Source organism: Anomalospiza imberbis, chromosome 1, assembly GCF_031753505.1.
Source record: "Anomalospiza imberbis isolate Cuckoo-Finch-1a 21T00152 chromosome 1, ASM3175350v1, whole genome shotgun sequence".
NCBI lineage: Eukaryota > Metazoa > Chordata > Aves > Passeriformes > Viduidae > Anomalospiza > Anomalospiza imberbis.
Genome location: NC_089681.1, coordinates 133,789,512 through 133,811,927, shown reverse-complemented (window position 1 = coordinate 133,811,927; position 22,416 = coordinate 133,789,512). Strand labels below are relative to the sequence as shown.

At 35.5% G+C, this 22,416-nt stretch overlaps 1 protein-coding gene across 9 annotated transcripts in view; it reads right to left on the bottom strand.

Moving 5' to 3' along the window:
- The window catches only part of MLLT10 (MLLT10 histone lysine methyltransferase DOT1L cofactor), a 133,432-nt gene that overhangs the window by 45,006 nt on the left and 66,010 nt on the right, over positions 1–22,416 (bottom strand). For all 9 annotated transcript variants that reach the window (XR_011005827.1, XM_068212660.1, XM_068212674.1 and 6 more), the window contains 3 exons: positions 19,383–19,478; positions 13,532–13,787; positions 10,938–11,507 (listed from right to left, as the gene is read on the bottom strand). Coding sequence is in view for 8 of the 9 variants with exons in the window: in XM_068212660.1 (XP_068068761.1) it covers positions 10,938–11,507; positions 13,532–13,787; positions 19,383–19,478 (922 nt within the window). In the remaining variant the exon portion in view is untranslated. The remainder of the gene's footprint in view (positions 1–10,937; positions 11,508–13,531; positions 13,788–19,382; positions 19,479–22,416) is intronic.

The window sequence follows — 22,416 nt, the reverse complement described above, 5'->3', positions numbered from 1 at the left end:
AAGCTTACCACTACTTCACAACACCAAAAAAGCCTAGTTAGTTTAACCCTAGGAAGGATATTATTTGCTGTAACCAAGCCCTAAATCCATCAGATTAGGCATTTGTCCATGACAGTTATCACGCTTTAAAAAAAGAGTGAAAAAACCCAAACAAAACAAATTCCAACAATTTGCATTTGACACTCTTATGTGAAAGCTAACTATACTGACAGCTTATAAGCCCCTTTTTCGTTTGGAGGAATGAGGGGTGTGTTTGGTTTTTTGTTTGTTTGCTGGGAGGGGGTTCTGTTGAGTTTTTTTTTAATTTATTTGCAATCTCTAGTAATTCTTATCTCACAGATGTTCAAAATAAACAAACAATGGGAAACAGAAATAAAACCAAGTCAAGTATGTAGGATCTAACAGGATTACTCATGCAGAAGTCCCAGTCACATGTTCGTATTCTTCAGTTCCATTGCCAGCTTCCATCCCTTCTCAACTCAGATTTCTAGAGCTATACTGGTCCAAAGAACATAAATGTTCACTCACTTTTTTTATGACCAAAATTTTCCATTTTTTCCTGTTTCTTAGGTTAGTGAGGACCCTTTTCTGAACCTTCTGCCACTGCGTGTAATTCCCTCACACAAAAACATAGGCAGCAAGCTAGATCACTGTCAAAATGAACAGTTTTCTTCCTGTTATACTTTTGACCTTCTCACCTATCTACCAAATCTCACACTGAAAGATGAAGACTTCTATTTAAAAGCTGAATAGAAGTATATAAAGAGCAATATGAAGCAATGAGTTTGCATCTAAACTAAGTGTTAAATCCCAGTTTGGTTCAAATGGACAAAAAAATGGCTTTACATTCAAGATCACATAAGAAGTAGCTTTTCTAACAATAGAAAATAGTTTATTTCACTTATTTCCTGCATTACCACCACAAAAGCTCTTGCAAGAACCGTCCTGCTAAGCATTTTAACAGCACACTTTGTGTATATGGTATATCTGTATATCAATTTCCTACAACAGCTTTTCAGGTATGCCTAATATTCTTGAAAGAGAGTTTTATTTGAGTAACCTTCTGGAAATACATGATTAGCTCATTGCTGCCAATTTTCTGCATTTTAATCATGTTGGGGAGATTTATCAAAAATGAGCTCACACTCAGATGGATCTACATGCAGATTGTGCAGGCACAGGCAATGTTTGTACAGTACCAGGAACGCTGTACAGTGCAAAGGCACTGGGACACACTGCCACTTGCTGTCCATAAGGCACATCTTTATGCACATGGAGCTACCAGGGGACCACCTGGCTGCACATCCTCCACTGCAGAGCCAGAACTGCGGGGGTGCCTGTGCTGCAGCACTGTGCCAAGTGACACGCTACAGTACCACGGGTGACCTGGAGCTTCAGAAAGCTGCTGCTCTTAGTCCTATCACACCCACATAACCTGCTTAAGGAAGAAAAATTAATTACTTACGTATGAAGGTAGCATAGGGACTTGATAATCAGACACTTAGCCCTACTATATTTGTTTTAAAAAGCAGTATAGCTCCTATACGAATGTGAGTGTCACATGAATCTCTCCATTCTAAGTCTTCATGGATTTGTCCCTGAGCAACATCTTTCACTGAAAAGCTGAATTATTTTAAGGTAACTAGTCTTTTTTTATGCCACTGTACTATGTTAGCATTTCTATTTAATTTTTTTCTTCTTTTTGAAACTTTACAATGGAATTGCAGAAATTATTATGATAATCAACAACAGCTCTAGACAGTCTCTCCCCAGATAAAATCCTGAGACAACCTTCAGTTAGTTCAACTTCTGGTACTGCAGCTCTTCACATCAAATAAATGGAAAATTGAAATTCTAAGTACACTTCCTTCTGATTTTAAAACCTGACTGTAGTGTTGTCACCTCTGACTGACAACAACAAAAAAATTTTATCATATGAATTGGACAGTCTTCAGAAGGACAAAAATGCTTCAAGAACTATCAACACATACACATCACTTATTTTTCAGATATATTTGATTTCTGAAAGACTTGAAAGTTTTTAAGACCTTGAAAATTGTACTTTTCAGAAAGGGTAAAAAACCCTACTGCTCCTTTTATGGTCAAGCCTCTTCTCTACCCTCCCCCACACACACTTTTTTATGTTCCCATGTCTCCTTTAACAGATTTTATGGAGTTAAAAGACTGATTGCTATCTCACATTTGACTTACAAAGAATGCCATACTCTAGTAATTGACTGCAGATGCGGGAAAATGTTCACACTCAAGAAGATGAATATTTAATTTTAAAATATACACACAAAAAAACCTCTTAATTTGATACAATTTTGAAAGTCTTTTTTTTTTAAGTTAAGCCATTTTAAAGGAGGATCTGGGAACTAAACAGTTACAAGTAAGCAAACACTTGTATCTCACTTTATTTTCCAATCATCACTAGAACTAAGGAATACATCCTTGATCTTCAGAAAAGGGATACACCTCTAAAGCAAATATCAAGATCTGCAACAAAGACATCTGATAGGATAGAAATCTTAATTACTTCACAGAGTCTCCTTATTCCCCTGCTCTATTTAAAATTTTAATTCTTAGTTTTATAGTAAGAGTTAAAGAATTAACATAATCTAAGCACAAAACTGGAAGTTTCAATACATTTTCTGCCCTTATTTTTTTAACGTAATAATGACAACAATACATAGTTTTACTCCATGTATCTGCAAAGACTATCAGCCACTGGAAAAGCAAGCAATTAATTTTCTTCACTATGCAGACAATAGTTGCAAAGCTGTCAGCCAGATCTCCTTCATGCAACGTAGTTTATGCAGATTACCCAGACCTAAACTTAAGTTCGTTTTTATCAGGAGCTCAAACCTAACACCAAATATATACAAGGCACTTTGTAGCCTTATGAGTCAAATATAATATAAAAGCAGCAAGAAGTTTACAAAAAGGTCATGAACTTCTCTGAAAACCTTCACTTACCAAACAAAACAGATTTATAGCTAAATTTGGAAAATATTAAGTACAGAAACTTAAGTAGCCTTTAAGCCCTTCCATTTTCTTCTCTGACAGTACAGATACAACTAATAAACAGTCAGTGTAATCATAAAGATACTTATTATGTTTCAAGAAGTTTGTATTTAGATGTCAATTCCACAAAAAATCCTGTATGGGCAAAAATCTAGACCTGAAGAATTTCTTATATTTGTTATTAAATTAATATTTGGGTAGAAGACTCACAAAGCTTGAATAAAAACAGTATTTCAAACAGTTTAGAAATATTTACATCTTTTTGCTAAGCTGTTTAAAATTATGTCTTTCTCCCGAAAGTAGTAACTAACAAAGTTTTCATTATTTTGTTATTAAATGAAAGACCTAAAAGGGAAGTTAAGGAAATACACATTCCCTTTCCCATATTGATTTTTTTACTTTGTTGTGGTTTTGGTTTTGGTTTGGGTTTTTTTTTTTTTTTTTTTTTTTTTTTTTTTTTTTTGTTTGGGTGTTTTTTTGTTGTTGTTGTTGTTTTTGGCGCTTTTTTTTTGCTTTTGTTTTTTTAATCTGAAATGGATTACAAGTTCATAATTTAAACATGCTATTTGCTGTTGACTGTCAAGATTATAATAAATAAATAAATAATGACATCTTTTGAAATTTAAATAGAAGCTGATGCCCAGACTCACCATAATTTGGGAATCTAGTTAAAAGACATAATCTTCAAAATTTCTATTTTAACCCGACAGACACATTCTCGTGCAACAATTAATGAGTCATGTAATTTCCACAGCTGCCAAGATCTTCTCTGAAACTAGCAGGCCTTAGCAGCTGGACATGGAAGCTCTACCCTAGTTATTAGAGCTTCCCTTCCCTGGGCCATTATTATTTCACTTCAGAACGCCCTCCCATCTGTTTTCACTCAAAACTAAAAACTTTACAATTTTTTTGAGAAAGGAAAACTTTGCCTTGTTTTAAATCACGTTTTGCTTCAAAGAGATGTTCCAAGAGCTTCTAGTCTTGCAACACTCACAGGGAGGCTGATTTGCATCTCATGCACAAAACACTGCTTCTGTAGAAAGTCAGGCACCTTGTAGACTTCAAGAGTGGAACAAGCTGAACATTTCTTGTTTTCAGCAGCCCATCCAATTAAGCACTATACTGTACTTTCCATTAGCTTAAAAAAAACCCAAAAAAAAAAATCCCAAAACAAACACACCCCAAGAAACCAGAAAACTGCAACTACCAGTACGCAGTACCCAATTACCAAAAACATCTTGACCAGGAAGAGCAGTTCTTCTTGTAGAATTAATTACGATCATGCTTCTAAACATTTTTGAAAACTGAAATATTCTCAAAGATATTCCAGGCTAGCAAAGAGCTTCAGATTCTTTGAAAATCATGTTTTAAAAATATCAATCATTGTATGCCTCTTCTCAACTTTCACATTCATAGTGATATTTTAGGAGGAAATTACCATCATAAATAAATATAGTACTGTGCTACCTGCAACATATATGGAGTAATTTCAATTAATTGTGGTGTAACTTTTCTCCTTCTTGAAATGAAGGTCACAGTGATGATAACAGCCTTTTTCCCCCCACGAAGTAAAATCATGTTCTGTTCTCCATCATTATTCAGAAGTCTCAAAACATGTCTCTGTTAGAAGGTTCATTGTTCACTATTTTTTTTCCACAGCCTTCTTAATCAAGGAATTCTTATTCATTGCATCCAAGCACATTTTTTACAACATATGTTTTTAGAAACCACCGTGAACCCTCAGAGCAAGCAGCAAAGATGACTTAACTCCTCAATCTCTGATAAAAGCATAGAACATACTATGCTGGGAACTAATTCTAGCAGACCCATGCTGCCTGAAATTTTACTACTAACTACTGTATTTTAAAATGCATTATTTGCCCAAACTATTTCATATGCTAAACTGATGCACCATGCTACATTTTCTTTTAAAAATCAAAGAGATAATATAGCACCAAACAAGACTCTTTGCAAGCACATTGACTTCTTAGCTCTAGAACTTCCTGCACCTGCAAATCAAATATGATTGACTAAACTCTATCTTCTAGAAAATACATGTTCAGAACTGAGATTTGTTCAACTATTACTTTCTCTTACTTGATCATGTTTTATTTTTTTGTTAGGTTAAGGGTCATTGTACCAGTTTTCAGTTCCTCATATGATATCCATAGTCTGATAAACTCACTCCTTAGCTATTCTCCAATAATGTGCTTTTTCTCCAGTCACTGAATCCTTCTCATAGCTCTTTTCTTTACACAGAGCAAATCGCAGAACCACACGTGTAGTATTCAAAGACCAGACACACTCTGCATGCAGAGCTGCCTTTCTCATTAGCTTGCTGTTTATGCATTAAAACATTTTTAAACACAGCTCAGCACTTGAAACTCAGACACAACTGATTAATCACCTTTATCCTTTTTCTCTACGGTCCTTCTTTCCCCAGAAGGCCATCCTTATCCTGCAAGTATACATCCATCTTTTTAAGATAATCTTCTACTTTAGCTCTACCAACATAACTCTTAGTTTGCACTGCTGACCAAGAGATTCATTTTACCCTGGCCTCATAACCAGTTTTCTTCAAGAATTGCAGCATTTTCCAATAGATTTTACAGACTATTCTGAATTAGAAGGGACCCACAAAGATTGCTGAGTCCAGCCCTTTGGTGAATTGAGGATCAAAGCTGTGACCTTGGTGTTATGAGCACCATGCTCTGACCAACTGAACATAAGGGGAAATAACAAAATGCAGTAAACATTGGTTTAATAATTCTATGAACAAAATAAAATTGAAACTTACCTATAATTACAGTTATTGGAAGGATTTGCTGACTTCCTAGCATTACAAGTCTTTATTTAAAATTTCATGCTGTATCAATTGAAATGTACACACCTACTATGCCACTTCTATTAAAAAATTAGGAAATAAAATAAAATTAGTCCAATACGTTATTTTCCATAACTCTCAATATCCACCACTAATCATTACACCTTTGTATGTCTTAAAATCTTCCTTCCTTCTGTCAGACACATCCTAATTGCATAACATTAACTACTTGTCAGTCCCTCTTATAACTTCATGAGTTTTAAACACTTACTGAAATTTAACACCGACAGTCTAAAAGCATGAAAGTACCAAGTATTCATCATCAGGAAATGTCAATAAGTCTGGCTGCAGCTGCTGATAAAAACTGTTTTACTTAAGAACTTTGATGCATTTCATGATAATCCCCATTTGCAAATTCTACTTCCTTCATGTGATTTCCTCCCTGTTACCTGAACATCTCCCTGCTTTCTACACCAACAATCATCAATTTTAACATTTTAATCTTGTACACCATTCACCAATCTCAACACCACTTCTGTTCAGCCTCAAATATGAAGAATTAAATTCTCCAAACACTGATTTTGCCTTGTATGTTTTTTATACCATATGCTTAGTCCTTAAATGCCATTATTATCTATTAGTATAAATTTCTTCTTTATATTCTATCTTCCCTGAATACAAACTGGCTTTTTAACACAGCAAGATTTCTGCTTTGGTGCACTTTGCAGATAAACATAATAGCACAAACTGTTTCAGAATAATTTTTCCTAAACTCTTTCTCCCAGCAGATTCAGCTACTAATTCAAACTTTAAACACATCATCATGAAGATTCAACATCAGTACTGAGGGACTTCATACCCCAATGAGAATAATTTCAAGTTACTCTTCTACTTTGAAACTCAGAGATCCCTTATGTCAGCAGTGCAACAGTGAGCTTAACAGTACAATGATCTTGCACAGCATAACGTGTGTAACATTGACAAAGGTTTCAGCACTGCTTGAATCAGATGGGAAAGGAGAAAAAAACACATGGAACTAATCTGAAGCATTTACCAAACTCGTATATAAAGCTGAAACTTGACTGCACAAGACAAGATCAACTGAGAGGGACCAGTGCCAAAAACATTAACAATTTCTCAGAATTTGAAATACTGCTTTAATAAAATACAATATTGGGTTTGGATGAGTCTTTTATTCCAAAAAGTGCCTACTGTTACCAACCAGAGCATACTGAAGATTGGCTAAGGGCAGAATATATACAGTGCAGAGATAAAAATGTAGAAAGACAAATTCTAATTTCACCTCTGTCAGGACAAAGGAGTTCCAGAAGACAGACACAGTAAGGGTGCTGAAACAATGGGCTAACCATTTCAAGGCCCAATTGGTAATTTAATTTTTTCCAGGCTTCTTAAAGAAAAAAAAAAAGTATAAGCTTTTTTTTAGGGTTTACAGTACACTTAACGACAAAAAATCAATTTTACAAAAATTAAAATATTGAAGCAAATAATCCCCTGAAGTCCTTAGCTACTAAAGTTGATACTACACAATTTGTTGTATATTTGAAAATATGAGCAAAAGAAAGACAAGAGAAAGTGCCTGAAGCACTGTAAGAATTCCAGCAGCAAGTATCCATGCTGAACTTGGTAGACAATTGCACAAGAACTTTATCTACCATGAAAGAGAAACTTCTGATAGCTGATTCTTTCCATTTTACATTGCTTCATTCTTCCACGAAAGTCATAAGGTACTGTACATCACATAAAATGTTCTTTTTCCTGTTGCCGAGGGACACAAGCTCTCAATGCTTTACAGTACTAGACTAGAAAATTTTAAATACTATTTCCTAGAAGGATGCTGAGAATGAACTTAATCTTGAGAATACAGTTTGGACAGCTTTGACTTGGAAAGTTAGATAACTCTGTAAAATAGTTCTGTTCAGATGAAATCAACACACACCTTCCCCTATTAAAAGATTCATATTCTGAAATCACTCTAAGACCAACCCTATTTGGGGTGAACCATTATAAGCTTTATATAACTCTTCCAATAAGTTAGGCCTTCTTAGACAATAAACTTAAAATGCTTGTGAATTCTCAAAAAAAGGTAAGTATGGTTTGTAAACGAGCTGACATTTACAGAATTTTGGTGGGGTTTTTTATAAAGAGGGTACTAGTAAAATGTTATTTTACTGCAAAAATTCGGTATCACCCTAACAATTTAAATTTTATTTCATTTTTTAGCAGTTAATTCTTTTCCTTTGAATACAGTGTAAATGTAATGCATAAAATGTTTCCTGTCAGGTTATAAATACATTTCAGAAAAAATAATAGAGAGCATAAAGATTGAACATTTAAGTTTAACCTTGAACATATCAGATCTGTTGCATGGCAAACACAACCTGAGTGTATGTGTTGTAACAGCTTCTAATAACACATCCTTATACTACACCAATATTCGTGGTACATCTCTGTTATTAAGCAGGAAAAGAGAACCCCTTTGGACTGGGTAAGTTTGGAAATGACAAATATTTCTACAAAATTAGCTGAATATACTTACTCTGAATAAAACTTTTTAGGAAGACATCTAATTATGTACAAATAGCACATGATGATTCTGTGTTACCTTTTAAAATAAGCTTCCCTTCACACTTCATCTCATTTGAACATTAATTATGAGCACAATTATCATACATCTGTGAAGTCATGTTTTTCATAATTTTTCTGGATCTCAACCAAGTACTCTTCAGAAAATTGAAAGAGAATGATAGCTTCAGATAGCTGCTGTTAGAAAGATTATTTTTTAAAAAGAGGAGGAGATTCTTGCAAAAGTGCCTTGAAAGCTTTGTTTAGCATGGTCTAGCTCATTCCTGACCCAGCTTCTCTGAGGTATCAAGGTAATTCCAAGTAAAAGGCAAAAAAAACCTTTTTGACTTGAGTACTCTGTATTTTCATGCACTACATTTACATGCACAAAATCTTATCTGGGGGCTTGGATCAAATAATTTAGATTTACTTGTCGGATCTTGTTATTCAACAATGTAGTGAGCACATTGAAAAGAGAAATATTAGCATATTATAATTGAGAAAATACATGTTTCTGATAATACTGGCAGTACTCCTAAGTCCTTCTTCATTGCAACACAAAACTTTGTTGTAAATTGCGTTATTGGGTTGCTAAATCAACAAATGCTTATGATGAAGGAGAGCAGCACTACAGCTGTAAGAAAAAGAGGAGATGAGGGAGAAGAGTACATTACAAAAATAAGCTGTGATTCAAGCAGAAGTTTCTAGACAAATTTACAGCTCATGCTCAAAGACATCCCATTTGTTTTTGTATCTCTGGATTTTCTTGGTTTTGTTGGGGTGATTTTGTTTACGAATTTTGTTTGTTCATTTATTCATATCCATGTTCTTTGGCAGCCTCAGAAAATACCACTGTTTTAGAGGACAGGTCTAATGCTGGACACCAAGAATCTTAAATATACTTAATAGATGTGAAACTATTGAATATCATTATAAAAGTAATAAAACAGACACGGTATTTCCATCCATGTATTTATTTACAAAGAGTTTAACATTATCACTGCATTTTCTAGATGGAAGAGATGTAATGGAGAGGACAAAGGAAGCAAGACTGGACCTGAACAGGGAAATGTCTGTTCAAGGAGCTGACAAGAGCAGAATATTCTATGACAAATATAAGAGAGGAAACATGGGTCATTCACTTCAAAACGAGACCTTGTACTTCTATCTCCTACCCCAACTACAACAATACATAATCCACTTCAAGGAGATCATAAAGGAATAAGAAAGCTCATACAAAATAATCAGAACACTGATACAAATCTGTTAGATGCTCACTCTTCATAAAAGGTAAGAGGTAAACATGTTCTTAAAACTGTATTTTAAAAAGAAAGATAAATAGTGAACTATGAAGTTTTGTCATATGCCATTTCTCTCCATTGATTTTAATATAAGTAAAGTATTTTTAATACAGTTGCTACTGCCATTGCCATTATTACCCATAATAAAAATGATCATTTGCCTGTATCTAACTGCTTTAAAACAATGTAGCTGTGACATCAAGTTTTTAAGTACTTGCCTTGTTCTGAAAGAAATACAGTGTTTTTTTTTCTTTGAACTATGTATATCTTAAAAATATCTCTTGCTTATATAGTGAAAGCATACAATACAAAAACCCTCCCCAGAAGCAAATATTCAAGCTCCATTTCTCTCGTCCCCGAAAACAGAAAAATTAAGGGGGGGGGGGAAAAAAAACCAAAAACAACAACGAAAAAACCCACCACTATAACAACAAAAAGGACAAAATTTTGAAGTTTCAAAAGTGAGGTAAGTTGTTATCTCTTACATTACAAAAGATTTGAAAGAAACTTCAGAGCAACAAAGACTTTGGTAGATAAGAGTATCCTGCCAGGCCATTCCACACACAGGTTTACTAGAAACAGAAAGCCTCTCACAGCCCCAGATGCGCATAAACATTCAGAACAGAGGAAGAACAAACCAGCCAATTTCAATTGCTAAACAGCACACAAGAATATGAAAATGTCATCCAGCTGCACAGGAGTCCAGACTCAGAATATAATTTTACATGTTTGAACTGGTCATTCTCCATGTAGACATTTTGATTTTCAGTTAAGCTAAACTGGGAAAATGGAACTGAGGGACACATTCAGCAAAGCTGACATACCTGAGTACCAATTTTGTTTTCTCTGTGTAACAGAACACACAGACAAAGTCCATACTAACTATAATCTTTTTTTTAATCTAAACCTGTCACATTTAATTTTCAAAGAACCTATTTACATGCAACTTTTCCCCCTACAGCATCAAAGCCTGCATTTATATAGGCTCTAAGTCAATAGACAGGTCCATCTACTATAGCCACCTACAGCACAGTGGCACCTATACATGGAACAAAACTTACTTTTCCAACAGTCCTTTTTGCCCCAGTGTGATTGTCACGATACTTTAATGATACTGTGTTCCTGAAAAGCATACTCAGAATTACAGCTAAAATAATAAAAACATATTTTGAGGTAAAAAAACAAATCCAGTAAATGCCTACCTGAACCCACTGGAGAGGAACCAACACTAAGACTTTGTAAACTTCCATTCCTGAGCAAAGTTGGAGATTTTTGAAGACCAGAGCTTGTCACACTTCCTGCAGCAGATGCCACAGATGAAGTTGGGGAAGCAGAAGAAACTGAAAGATGGGAAAGACTTTCTTGACTTTTATTTCCTTTAGGTCTACCAGGACCATGTTTACTTTGCTTATTTCCTTTCCGTTTCTTCTCTGTTACAGTTTCTTCTTCTAGTCCAGAAGTTTGAGCTCGTTTGTATGCTGTAGAAGTAAGGCTTGAATTACTCATGTCTCCAGGTGAGCTGTCAAAGTTTTTAGATTGGGGAACAGCTGCTGACGATGAAGGGAGACCAATTAAGGAACTGAAACAATTGACTCCTCCCTCTTGGCTCCCAGCCTCTCCTTTATGTACATCTTTGGTTGACGAAGCCTGTTGAGAATGCGCGAAACTGTCACTTCGCAGATCTGTGTCTGTAAAACTCAAAAAATCTTGGGGAGACTGAACTGAACTTCCAGAAGATGACTTTATGCTCCCAGGAGTGCCCAAAAAGCTTCCTAAAAAAAAGAAAGAAGTACAATTACAGTTTTCCCTGTAGTTGATGAAAACCTACAGGAAGTATTATGATCTTAAAATAAAAAACTTTAATGTGAAAGGACTTTATGAAAAGCTTTACGAAGAGCTAAAGAACTCTTTAAATAACTCATTGGACTGGTTCTCCTGCTGATCTTCACTTTGCTGGATATGACTCTCAGATTCCTGTCTGAGATTCAGATTTGCATCTGGGGCACAAACAAGGTGAAAATGAATAAAAGAAGAATTACAACATTATTGCTATTCCATAATGTTTTGAAGCCCTAACAAACACTTGGTGCAAACTGGAGTAGTTTTTTTTTTTAACATACAGATATATAAAAAGAAAGCTGATAGAAATGTGCTATGATCACATGTACACTATGCCTGCAATCTTCCTTACCATTCTACCTAAAATTAAGGGTCTGACACAGGTCAAGGGAACAACAATTTGGCTTAATTCTCCCCAGCTGAGGAGGAGTTCCACAGAAGACATATTCTTCAAAAGTACAAGAGAGAAAATGAAAAACAGTGTATGGAATTAGCATTTAAAGTCTTCTTCAGCACTGTCACAGAACCGTAAAAATCTTTTGTGTAAAAGAATTACATTCCTTCTTCAGTATTTGGAATGGAGTCATTTCATCACTGTATTACTGCATTCAAGGCAGAAAATGAAGCACTCTTGGGAAAAACAAACATCTACTTGCACTGAAATTCACTGGTTTTATACAGGTGGGTGTCTGTGGGTACTGTTTCACAGAATTCAGACTGATGTCAACATCAAGAAAATATTCCTAACTATGATATTAGGTGTAAAAACCCCATATCCTTATAAAACTAGTGTTTTATCATTAGTACTCCACTAAATATTAAGAATTCCATTTAAAATAAAATGTTCATAAATACAGCTATTTTTAGAAAATGAAAATACCATTGTTTTGTATTTTCGATAAGTTATATCAACTTCAGTTAATGCACAGTCCAAAAGAAAATACATGTACATAATAAAGATCTATTTTGCAATCTGCAGTAAGATTTTCCTTTAAATGAGGAATTCCAGAAGGCAACTTTCAAAGTTTTGAGAATTTAAACAAAAAAACTTCCTCTTCTTTCAAGTAAAAAACCTGAAATATTGAAAGAGCTCCAGAAAAATTTACAAGTGTTCAATGCATAAATAATCTCAAAAGGAAAATCACCATCACGAAGCATAAACAACAGTCAGCTACTAAACACTACAGTGAAAACTACTAAAAATTACTTTACACAAGAACTAGTTTGTTGTGTTTCCAAATAATATGTTTTAATAATTAAGGAATTATAAACACCCTTTTAATTTTTTTAAAATAATTCTTCAACTCTGATGAAGATGCCATAATAAGATTTGCTTTTAAGCAGTGTTCATAGTGCATGTAGTTGGTTTTAGCAAGCTCAAAAAGTAACAGATTTTGTACTACCTAAGGTAAATAAACCTCACATACGTTTTACATTCTCACCTTCTGTTCATATATTTCAATGACAAAACAATTAAGTAGAAAGGTCTTTCACTCTGAAGAAAATAGTATACTTTAAATATCTGCATCTTTAAAAACTATTGAGGGGCCAATGCATGCTATGCATTAGGTAGTCCAGTTCTGTTCTTTAGCCAGTGCTGTGACTAAAAAACATGAGTATTACTCCCTTAAAGAGCTAAGACCTCTAGACTCAAATTCATATTAAAGTTTACCCCAGACTAATTTCTGGCACGTAAAGACACTTCTGTTTACAGCTATAGAGAAAACCTTAACAGTCTGAACAAAATCATCAGTTCTGCCTTTTAAAAATGTACAACCTTCTTTTTCACGATATAGCAACAAACATTTTTACCCTGAAAAAAGTTGGGTTTTTCCCTAACATGAAATAACATTCTCAGTATTGAGGATCAAAGATTAACTATTTTTCAAGTTCTGCATACATAAAATATCTAATTCATGTCAAAGTAGAAGTTGTGTTACTGCTTAACAATCAGTACCTTGCTGAAAAGGGCTAGCTGCAGTCACAGTTGTTCCTGGATTTCTTCCAGCACCAGGCTTTCTTCCCCTCTGACCTGAGCTGTGACCTGCAGATTTCTTCCCTTTGCTCTCTGACCCTCTAGCCTCTGAAGAATCTTTTCCACTTGAAACATGTGTAGGAACTTCCTGGAAATTTGCATTTGTAAATCGAGCTGAGGTATCTTCCAACCGCTTCAAGGAGCCTGACATGGAGTTGTTGCTAGTGCTTGTGTATGTCTGGCATTTTAAAGGAGAAAAGAAATTAAAGAAACAAGTCACACAAAAAACTCTAACAACTGTTTAAAGGACCCCATTCTTTCAAAGGAACACAGAAGTGTTCAAACAGTACTGTAACTAGAAACAGCAGGAATTACAGCAGCTGAACTCTGAAGAGTCTCAGCAAACAACTGAAATATATAAAACATAATTTTGTGCAAAAAAATGCGTAATAGCTTTGGTTGAAATGTTTACTTCACTGAGGTAAATGGAATAATCTCATGGATACAGTCTTTATAGTCTATTTAAATAGGATATTGCTATTTTATGCTTCAAATTAAAAATTAGAAAATAAACTTTTAATGCTTTTCTGAACATACAATTTTATGGTTTTTTTTGTTAAACTGGAAATGTTGTTCCATCAGTAGTGGAACTGTTCAAGGTGTCAAAACCTAAGAACTTGGATTTTTAAGACTTTATAGCCTCAACACCAAACCAAAATCAGCTCCCTGGCATGTGAACCATCCCCCATTCATCCAATTCCTTAAGAATCACGAAGTAAAGAAGACACATGAGACAGTTGACCGAGACACACTTACTTCAAACCCGCTCTCTGACAGGTACAAAAACACTCTTGAGTTTCCAATGCAACCCCTTCCAACGCCCAAGACTTCTAGCCCTTTTCCTATACTTATACACTCTCCACAGGTCTTTCAAAAATTTCATCTTTAGGTCCATTATTTGACTGTTAAATTTTGCCTGAATTGTTCCTATTGGTGAACAACAGTCAAAAGATGTTTCACAGAAAGTAATTAGGTGGGCAGGGAAACTGCATGCACAACATTAGGAAACCATACAAGGGAATATTACTCTTTTCATGACTGAAAAAAAGTGGAGTTGCGCTAACAGAATTTTAATAACATAAGAAAGAAAATAAAAGCAAAATCAGGAAAAAGCAAAAAAATCCTACTGTTATTTATACTCAAGACACCTAGTAAAATAACTTCATTAAAAATATATGGATCAAACCTAGAAACTACTCATCTGTTCAAAATGAGCTTGTCTGCTTTTCAGTTCTTTACAGAATAGAATTTAAAATAGTATCTACAGTTATGTCCATTAAAGACCACACAAACACATGCCTCTTAAAACTGAGCATGCACACACATTTTCCCTGCCCCAAGTGGGATGCCTGCTGAATTTAGGCCTACAACAGAATGTTTCTTCATCTTTACATAAAGCTTTGTATAGCAGCTGTACAAAGTTTTCCATATTTTACTAAAATAGCTAAGACGTTTACATAAACCTTACTTTTCAGTTGCAAATGACAGAAGACAACTAAATATACAAGCTTTGAGGAAAGCAAATATTTCAATCTATTTGCATACCAGGCCAGGCAATGACAAGTAAGCATTAATTTGCAAACACTGTGCTGTGATTTGGTTTGACTTCAAGTCTGAATCCCACTCCTGGTAGATTTTGAAGAATATGCATGCACAACACAGTTCTGCCTTGGAAAATTTTGCTTCCACAGCTATTTGCATTTCAGAAAGTGCTGTAAGGTGTACTGAAATCTACATGCTTACTCAGAGAATCATAAACACTAACATGATGAAATATACCCTAAGCAGAGAGAGCTGCTGTCATTTTTACACTCTCCATCTATCACTCCCTGATAGATCTACTCTATCCATCTGCAGCAGGTCTTAAAACTTCTGGGGATTTATGGTAAACATAGAGTAATCAGTCTTGGTACACATAGTACGTGCCAAGGTTTGAGTGGCCTTTACCCTGTGCAGATGTATAAGACAGTACCCTTGCACAGAGAGGGTAATGACTACAGCAGGTAATTCTCCACAAAAATGCCAGATGGTAAAAGCGGAGTCTGAGCAAAAATCAACCAACCCAAAAAAAACCCCAAAACCAACACTGGGTTTGCATGGCCGAAGCAGGTCTATGGGGGGGGGGGTGGGGGGGGGTCTTCTGTGAGAAGCTGCCAGAGGCGTCCTCCATGTCCAGGAGAGCCAATTCCAGCCGGCTTCAGGACAGACCCAACACTGGCCAGGGCCGAGCCCACCAGAAATGGTGACAACATACTGAAGAAGGAAAACCAAAAATGGGTTATTGGGCAGATGGAACTGCGGCCAGAGAAGGACCGAGAACATGTAAGAATCAACTCTGCAGACACCAAGGCCAGTGAAGAAAGAGGAGGAGGAGGTGCTCCAGGCACCACAGCTGAGATTCCCTTGCATCCCATGAAGACCATGGTGAGGCTGCTGTGCCCCTGCAGCCCATCGAGATCCACAGGGATGCAGAGATCGCCCTGCAGCCCATGGAAGAAACCCACACCACAGCAAGCGGATGCCTGAGAGGAGGCTGTGACCCCGAGGAGCAGGCTCCTGGCAGGACCTGGAGACCTGTGGAGAAAGGATCCCATGCTGGAGCAGGTTTCCTCACAGGACTTGTGACCCTGTGGGGGATCCACACTGGAGGCAGGCTGTGCCTGAAGGACTACACCCTGCAGAGAAGTGAACCATGTTGCAGCAGTCTGTGGAGAAGTGCAGCCCATGGGATGGACTCGCTATGGAGAAGTTTCTGAAGGACTGTCTCCCATGGGAGGGATTCTGGAGCTGGGGGAGGACTCTTCTCCTTAAGCAGCTGCAGGAGCAACCAGAGATGAACTAACCATAACCTCACTCCCCATCTCCCCACACTGCTGGAGGGAGCCAAAGCTCAAAACGTGAGACAGAAATTTTCTACCAGGACTAAATATGGGGCTGATGGCTCCTCCCAACTAAAAAGGCAGGCAGAAGAAGAGGCAGCAAAGAATTCAAATTCCTAAGTCACTGTAGTTCCTTCTTAAAACATTCTATATCTATGTCCCAAAAGTGAAAAAAATGTAGTGCTACTGCAATAATCAAAGAGTAGTCAGGCATTTCTTATTTCAAACTTTTTCCAACTTAACTGATTCAGACTGAACAACATTTGCTGTGGCATTACAGGGATGCACAAAAGTGCCTCTCAAAATAGCAGAGGCTGGAACCTCAGAAAAATTTCTTGGAATTAAATTCTGTAGAACCAATAGGCAATTCAACTGTACTAAAGAAGGTAAATTCAGTTTATTGTGCAGCCTTTCATGATTCTATCTAACGAAACTACTCACCAAGACAAAAACATGTTTTAAGACATCACCTGCATAAATGGTCATTACCACTGGATTTACAAAGGTTTAACATCTTTAAAAAGGAAAAACAAATTTCATTTCAAATTTCAGTTTCTCCCACAGGAACATTATAGTAGCAGAAGTGATTATATACCACGATAAAGTCATGCATTCAATACAAAGAAAGACTGCTGTGAAACAGAGATCAGGTTCAAATCAATTCTAGCAACTCCACGTAAAAGGACACATAAAAGTAATACATTAATGCAATATTCTGAACCAAATATTCATCTTGGAAAAAAATAAAGCTTGTTTCATTACTAAAATTTCAAAGTTTTGAGAAATGCATTACGAGTTTATAACCTAGAAAAGCAAATTCATGTAGATGGTGTTAAAAGGACTTAGGAAAAAAAAATTAACTGAAGGAACTAGCTACGGCAAAAAAAAAAATATCACTTCCATATATCCAGTAGATACTTTTTAAAAAAACATAATCGCACTTAGGAACTTCTGAACACCAATTTTCCAATAGAAACACCAATAAAAAGCTGAACACCAATCTTCCTGATGATTTGAAGCACTATAAAAAAAGTCAATAAATGAAGCAAACATGTTAGGCAAAGAAAACCCACATGCAAAATATTAAATAAAAAACTAAAAGGGCATGATGATATACAAATTCCAGAATTAATATTCTGATTTAGTTTAATTAAGTTATAATTGAAGTTCTAGAATTAGAGATTTTCTGTTCACTTTAGTGTTTGCTCTAGCTCATCCTTGTGACTATCCACAGGAATAAACCTTGTAATTAGGAAAAGGCTAGGGAGGACAAAGCAATTAGAAATAAGCTTAGCAGAAAACCCGAATCCAGCTGTGTCTTTGGCATTAAAAGCATATTCCCATAGGCAAAAAATAATCAATATTTCCATATATTTAACTTTTACAGAAATATACAGTAATATCACTTCTTGTAAAAACTTATGATGATTAGATAATCAAAGTACAAGAGGGATATAATTTAAGAAAGGTAAGATCATACATGAGATCATACACAGTATAAAAACTAAACAAAGGTTGTAAAGTTCAATGAAGTTTCAATACAAGTTTCCACAAAGCTTCTCTTAGAGGATATGAATTTTAGAAGTTGTCTCAGACTCAAAAAGAGTATGTTTAGGGCAAATTAATAAAATGAAATAACCAATCATGTGGACCAGTCGATACTACAACCTAATTCCAATAGAAGCTGTCACACTCACTGATTGCAATCTCTAATTGCTCTTAAATCAAACCAGCAAAGAGATAAATTGACTCCACCTTTTCTTCTGTTTTTTTTTTTTTTATAGAGTTATTGAGAGTTTCAGAAAACCACTGACTACTAAGTCTCATTTGACACAACAGCACCAAAGAGAACACAGCAGAACAACTTGACTCTTAACAGAAGTGTGAGCTACAAATTATGGGATGTTAGCAGCTATGAATTCTCAAGTTAATAGTCTTACTGTTGAGAATAAAGAAATATGCAAAGCATACTAAAAATCTAACTTTCTTGGAGACTATTCTTGAAATTGATACCACTAGTTGAGAGAATACTTCCAGAGACCAGAGAAAGTTGGTATTTCAGTTGTTTCATCCCATCCTGATGAGGTCTTGGTGTACCATATGCAAACACACAGCTGTTGAATGTAACACCTCAGCAACCAAACCACACACAGTTAACACAAGCCTCAACACTTTACACCATGATCTGTGTATACTAAGCACAGTTCAACTCAAGCCATGATTCCCCGACTCTGATGTCAAACATCACCACACGAACGGGACACAATGTTTTTTTCCAACTTTGAAATCAGAAAACCCATTTATCAACAGTACTGCCCACTCTGTAACACCAACATTAGTGTCATTTTATTGGTGGATAGCAAAAGTGTACTCTTGCTGAGTACAACGAGAACTGTCATTATTTAACCCTGTATGTTGCTGCTGGAATTACGTATTTTCTAACACATCAACAGAAAGGAAAGGTCAGAGAACCTAACAGAACAACCTGCTAATAAGGCAAATTACATGAACCGTGAGCTGTAATTCCATAACTACCAGTTTTAAATGCTTACAGGTTCAGTGCCAGCTCAACATACACAAGTGAATTTTGAAGTAAAGACTTTCTAAAATTTCTCAAGTTATTATATATTAAATATACCTCAATTAAGGAAAATGTACTGGAGTATTACTGGCACCCGACTCAAAATTTAAGTACAAAACTCTAAGCCTTTCCCCGTATGATAAACTTTCAAGTATTTTAGGATTTTACATTACAGGAAAAAATACCAGGAGTTCTTGATAATTATAGAATTTATACCATTATAAAGCTCCTGTATATATAGTGGAATCATTACCTCATGAAATTTTTACATAAATAACTGGAGTCAAAGAGGAGAAAAAACACATTGACTTACTTTTTCTGTAGTTACAGTAAGAGATGGAACCAAAGATGGTGAGGACTCCGACTGCTTCTTGTATTTTTGCTTGTGTTTATCTTTCTCTTTATATTTCTATAAGTTGTAAAAGACAATAAAAACTAAGTTTAGCTTCAGCTTAAACATAACCCAATCTATACTGCATCAAGTGGTATCAAAATTGAAGAGATATGGCAATAATGTCCTGTGCTACTAGGAAAACAAATGTTTTGAATGTTTTATAATGTAACTTTTATAAAGCAAATCAAGTATTTATATTTGTTTTAAAAGTGCACAAACTGAAATTCTTCAATTATAACGAGCATTTATGAATGCCCTGTTGTTAATATAACCCATCTTTACAATAATCACTTAATCAACAAAAGAAACTGGACTAAAGACAGACGCATGGCTTCTGTTTCAAAGATTTTCATTAATTTTTCACCAAAGATTTCTATCTAGCTGCATCTCTGCACCTGCACAGTATTTTTTGTTGGGATACTAATGTAAATTAATGCAAGGTTTTAGCTTTGGCTCCCCTACTGACATCTCCATGCATAAGAATGTGAAATCTGATTTAGATTTCATTTCCAAAAAATGGACATCTATTTTTCAGACTAAATAAGTATTTTCCATGGTAAACTGAATAAAATATCAAAGCTATACAAATCAACTGTGCTTCCTAAAAGACCTGAGAATGTAATCAGTTTTTAAATTTTTATTTCTTAAATATGAATGAAGCATTGGCACTGTGAACAAAATTGTGCCAACAGGGAGAAAATAACTTCTTATCCCAAAGCCTTTATAGTATAACACAAGTCTTTCATACTGGCAGAAATCAATTTTTGGAGGATTACAGAATCAGACCCAAACTGTACTTGTTTGAACAGTTTAGACAAATACTTTACAAAAATAGCAAGTCTGACAAAATTAACAATTAAACTTAGAACACAGAAGTTCAGTATTTTTTCCAATCTAATCATAAACAAGTCATTTTTTCCTTAGCAATGCAATATGGGTTACTTAGACAGTGTCAGAAGATGCAAAGAAACTGCAGCTGTGAGAGGAAGTTACTTACAAGCTAGTGGCACTCAAGTATTTTATTTCTTTAATTATATATTTGTGGAATTTTTGTGAACTAACAGCAAACTCTGCAGAACAGCACAATGTGCAGCTATTTGTTCAGACTGCTTCTACAGAGAGCTAGTAACCATATGGATTGACACAAGGGATTTAAAAATCCCACTGAGCAGCTTGAAAAGATGTGTAAGTCTAAACAGCCATATGAAAACTCAGTAACTGTTTTGAATCTTAAAAACTACCCATGCTGATCTTTCTCTAACTATCAAAATGACTGTCCAAACTTTCAAAAGAACATCATTTGTTCAACAGCAACTGCACAACCACTCTCACCAAGCACCAGGACGAGATGCATACGTGCACACTCTATTCAGGTATGACCAAGTGCCACCTTTCTATTTCTGTCACAATGAAAGAAGTATCAGAAACTTATTTCATGGAATCAGCCTGAGAGTGTAACAGAAAGAATTCTTAAATTCTCAAATTCTCCAGTAAAGTAAAATTGGTTAACTGACAACCTAGATGCAAAGCTGAAAGCAAAACACTTTTATCTCTACCTTTATGAACCGTAAATACCAGGTGACTGACTTAGAGATCACCTTGTCTCTAACCAGCCCAAATCCATTTAATTAAACTAATTTTGCCAGGAATGAAATACAGTTCAAATAAGAGAGCTCATAAATCAAGTAAAAAAGCTATCACCACCAAAATATTATGTAAAACTATACTTGCTAGATACATATATAAAGTCCTTTCAATCCTTGTACACTTCTTATAACTCAAAGACAGGTACACTTAAAGAAATTGACAAGTATTTCTAGGTCTGGGGTTTTACACACCCAAGTGAACTTGGGGTTTTTTTCCCCACTCTGCCACATGGATAGAAGTATGGAGTTTTTCCCTTCATAATAAAGTGAGCAGATGTCATAATTACAATGACATACACCACAGGGTAGGTTTTAAATTTTTAAAACCTAATATAGGCTTGCTGAAAGAGCTTTAGATCAGGGAGGTTGTGTTTGTTTTCTTTTGTGTTTTTCTCAAGGGGAGACTGTTTGTCTCTTTTTAGACCTGGAAAACACATTAGAAAGAAAAAAAAAAAAAATACTATGGAGAGGAAGGATTCAAATGCACTGCACAGTCTTTTCAATAACATCTCAAATGTAACAGTCCCCAAAGTGCTACACATACGAAAAGAAAAGCAAACAGGAATCAGGGAAAACCAGAAGCAGCTACACCAAAACTGCCACGTTATCCATCGATTCTGTTGATAAAAAAAGACTTTCACCAGTGCGAAGCTACCAAACTGCATCATCAGTGGATGTGTTTAGAAAACTTGAGTAACAACTCATTGAACCCCAGACAAGCTTCAAGAAGGAAGCTATGGAATAGCTAACTATTGCCTGAGTTTCTTTGGCTTTATTCATTCTCCTGGGAAATTCAAATCATCCTAAAGATTTTTTTTTTTATTTATACTTTTGGAGCCAAGGTGCAATGACTTTAATACATTGTAGGATGAAACGTCACAACAATAACAGTAAACAATAAGAAAACTGAATGAACGGGTTTTTAAAATATTTTCTGTTGACTTTCTAGTGTTCTTTTACATCCAGTGTTAATTTCATCTAAAAGGCAAAGAAACATAAAAATCTGACTAAAGAAACACTTAGGAGGACTTCAAATTACATTTTGTAATGTACTGAAATCAACAGTAGTCCCTACACATAAGGAGGTGTCAGAGACACAAAAACAGCAGGAAGGAAGAGGGCATAAACAACTCGGTGTCTGGAAAGAATATACTTGATTTCTGTAAAGTGAAGCAGCAACAGCTGCATCAAATTTGTCCCCTAGATCCAAACCACCACGGCAAAGATCACTTGGACGGTTTACCAAGGTTACAGCTTTCTACTGAAAGCCACTGCAAGGGTAACCCATCCAAAGGTCTTCTGCATAC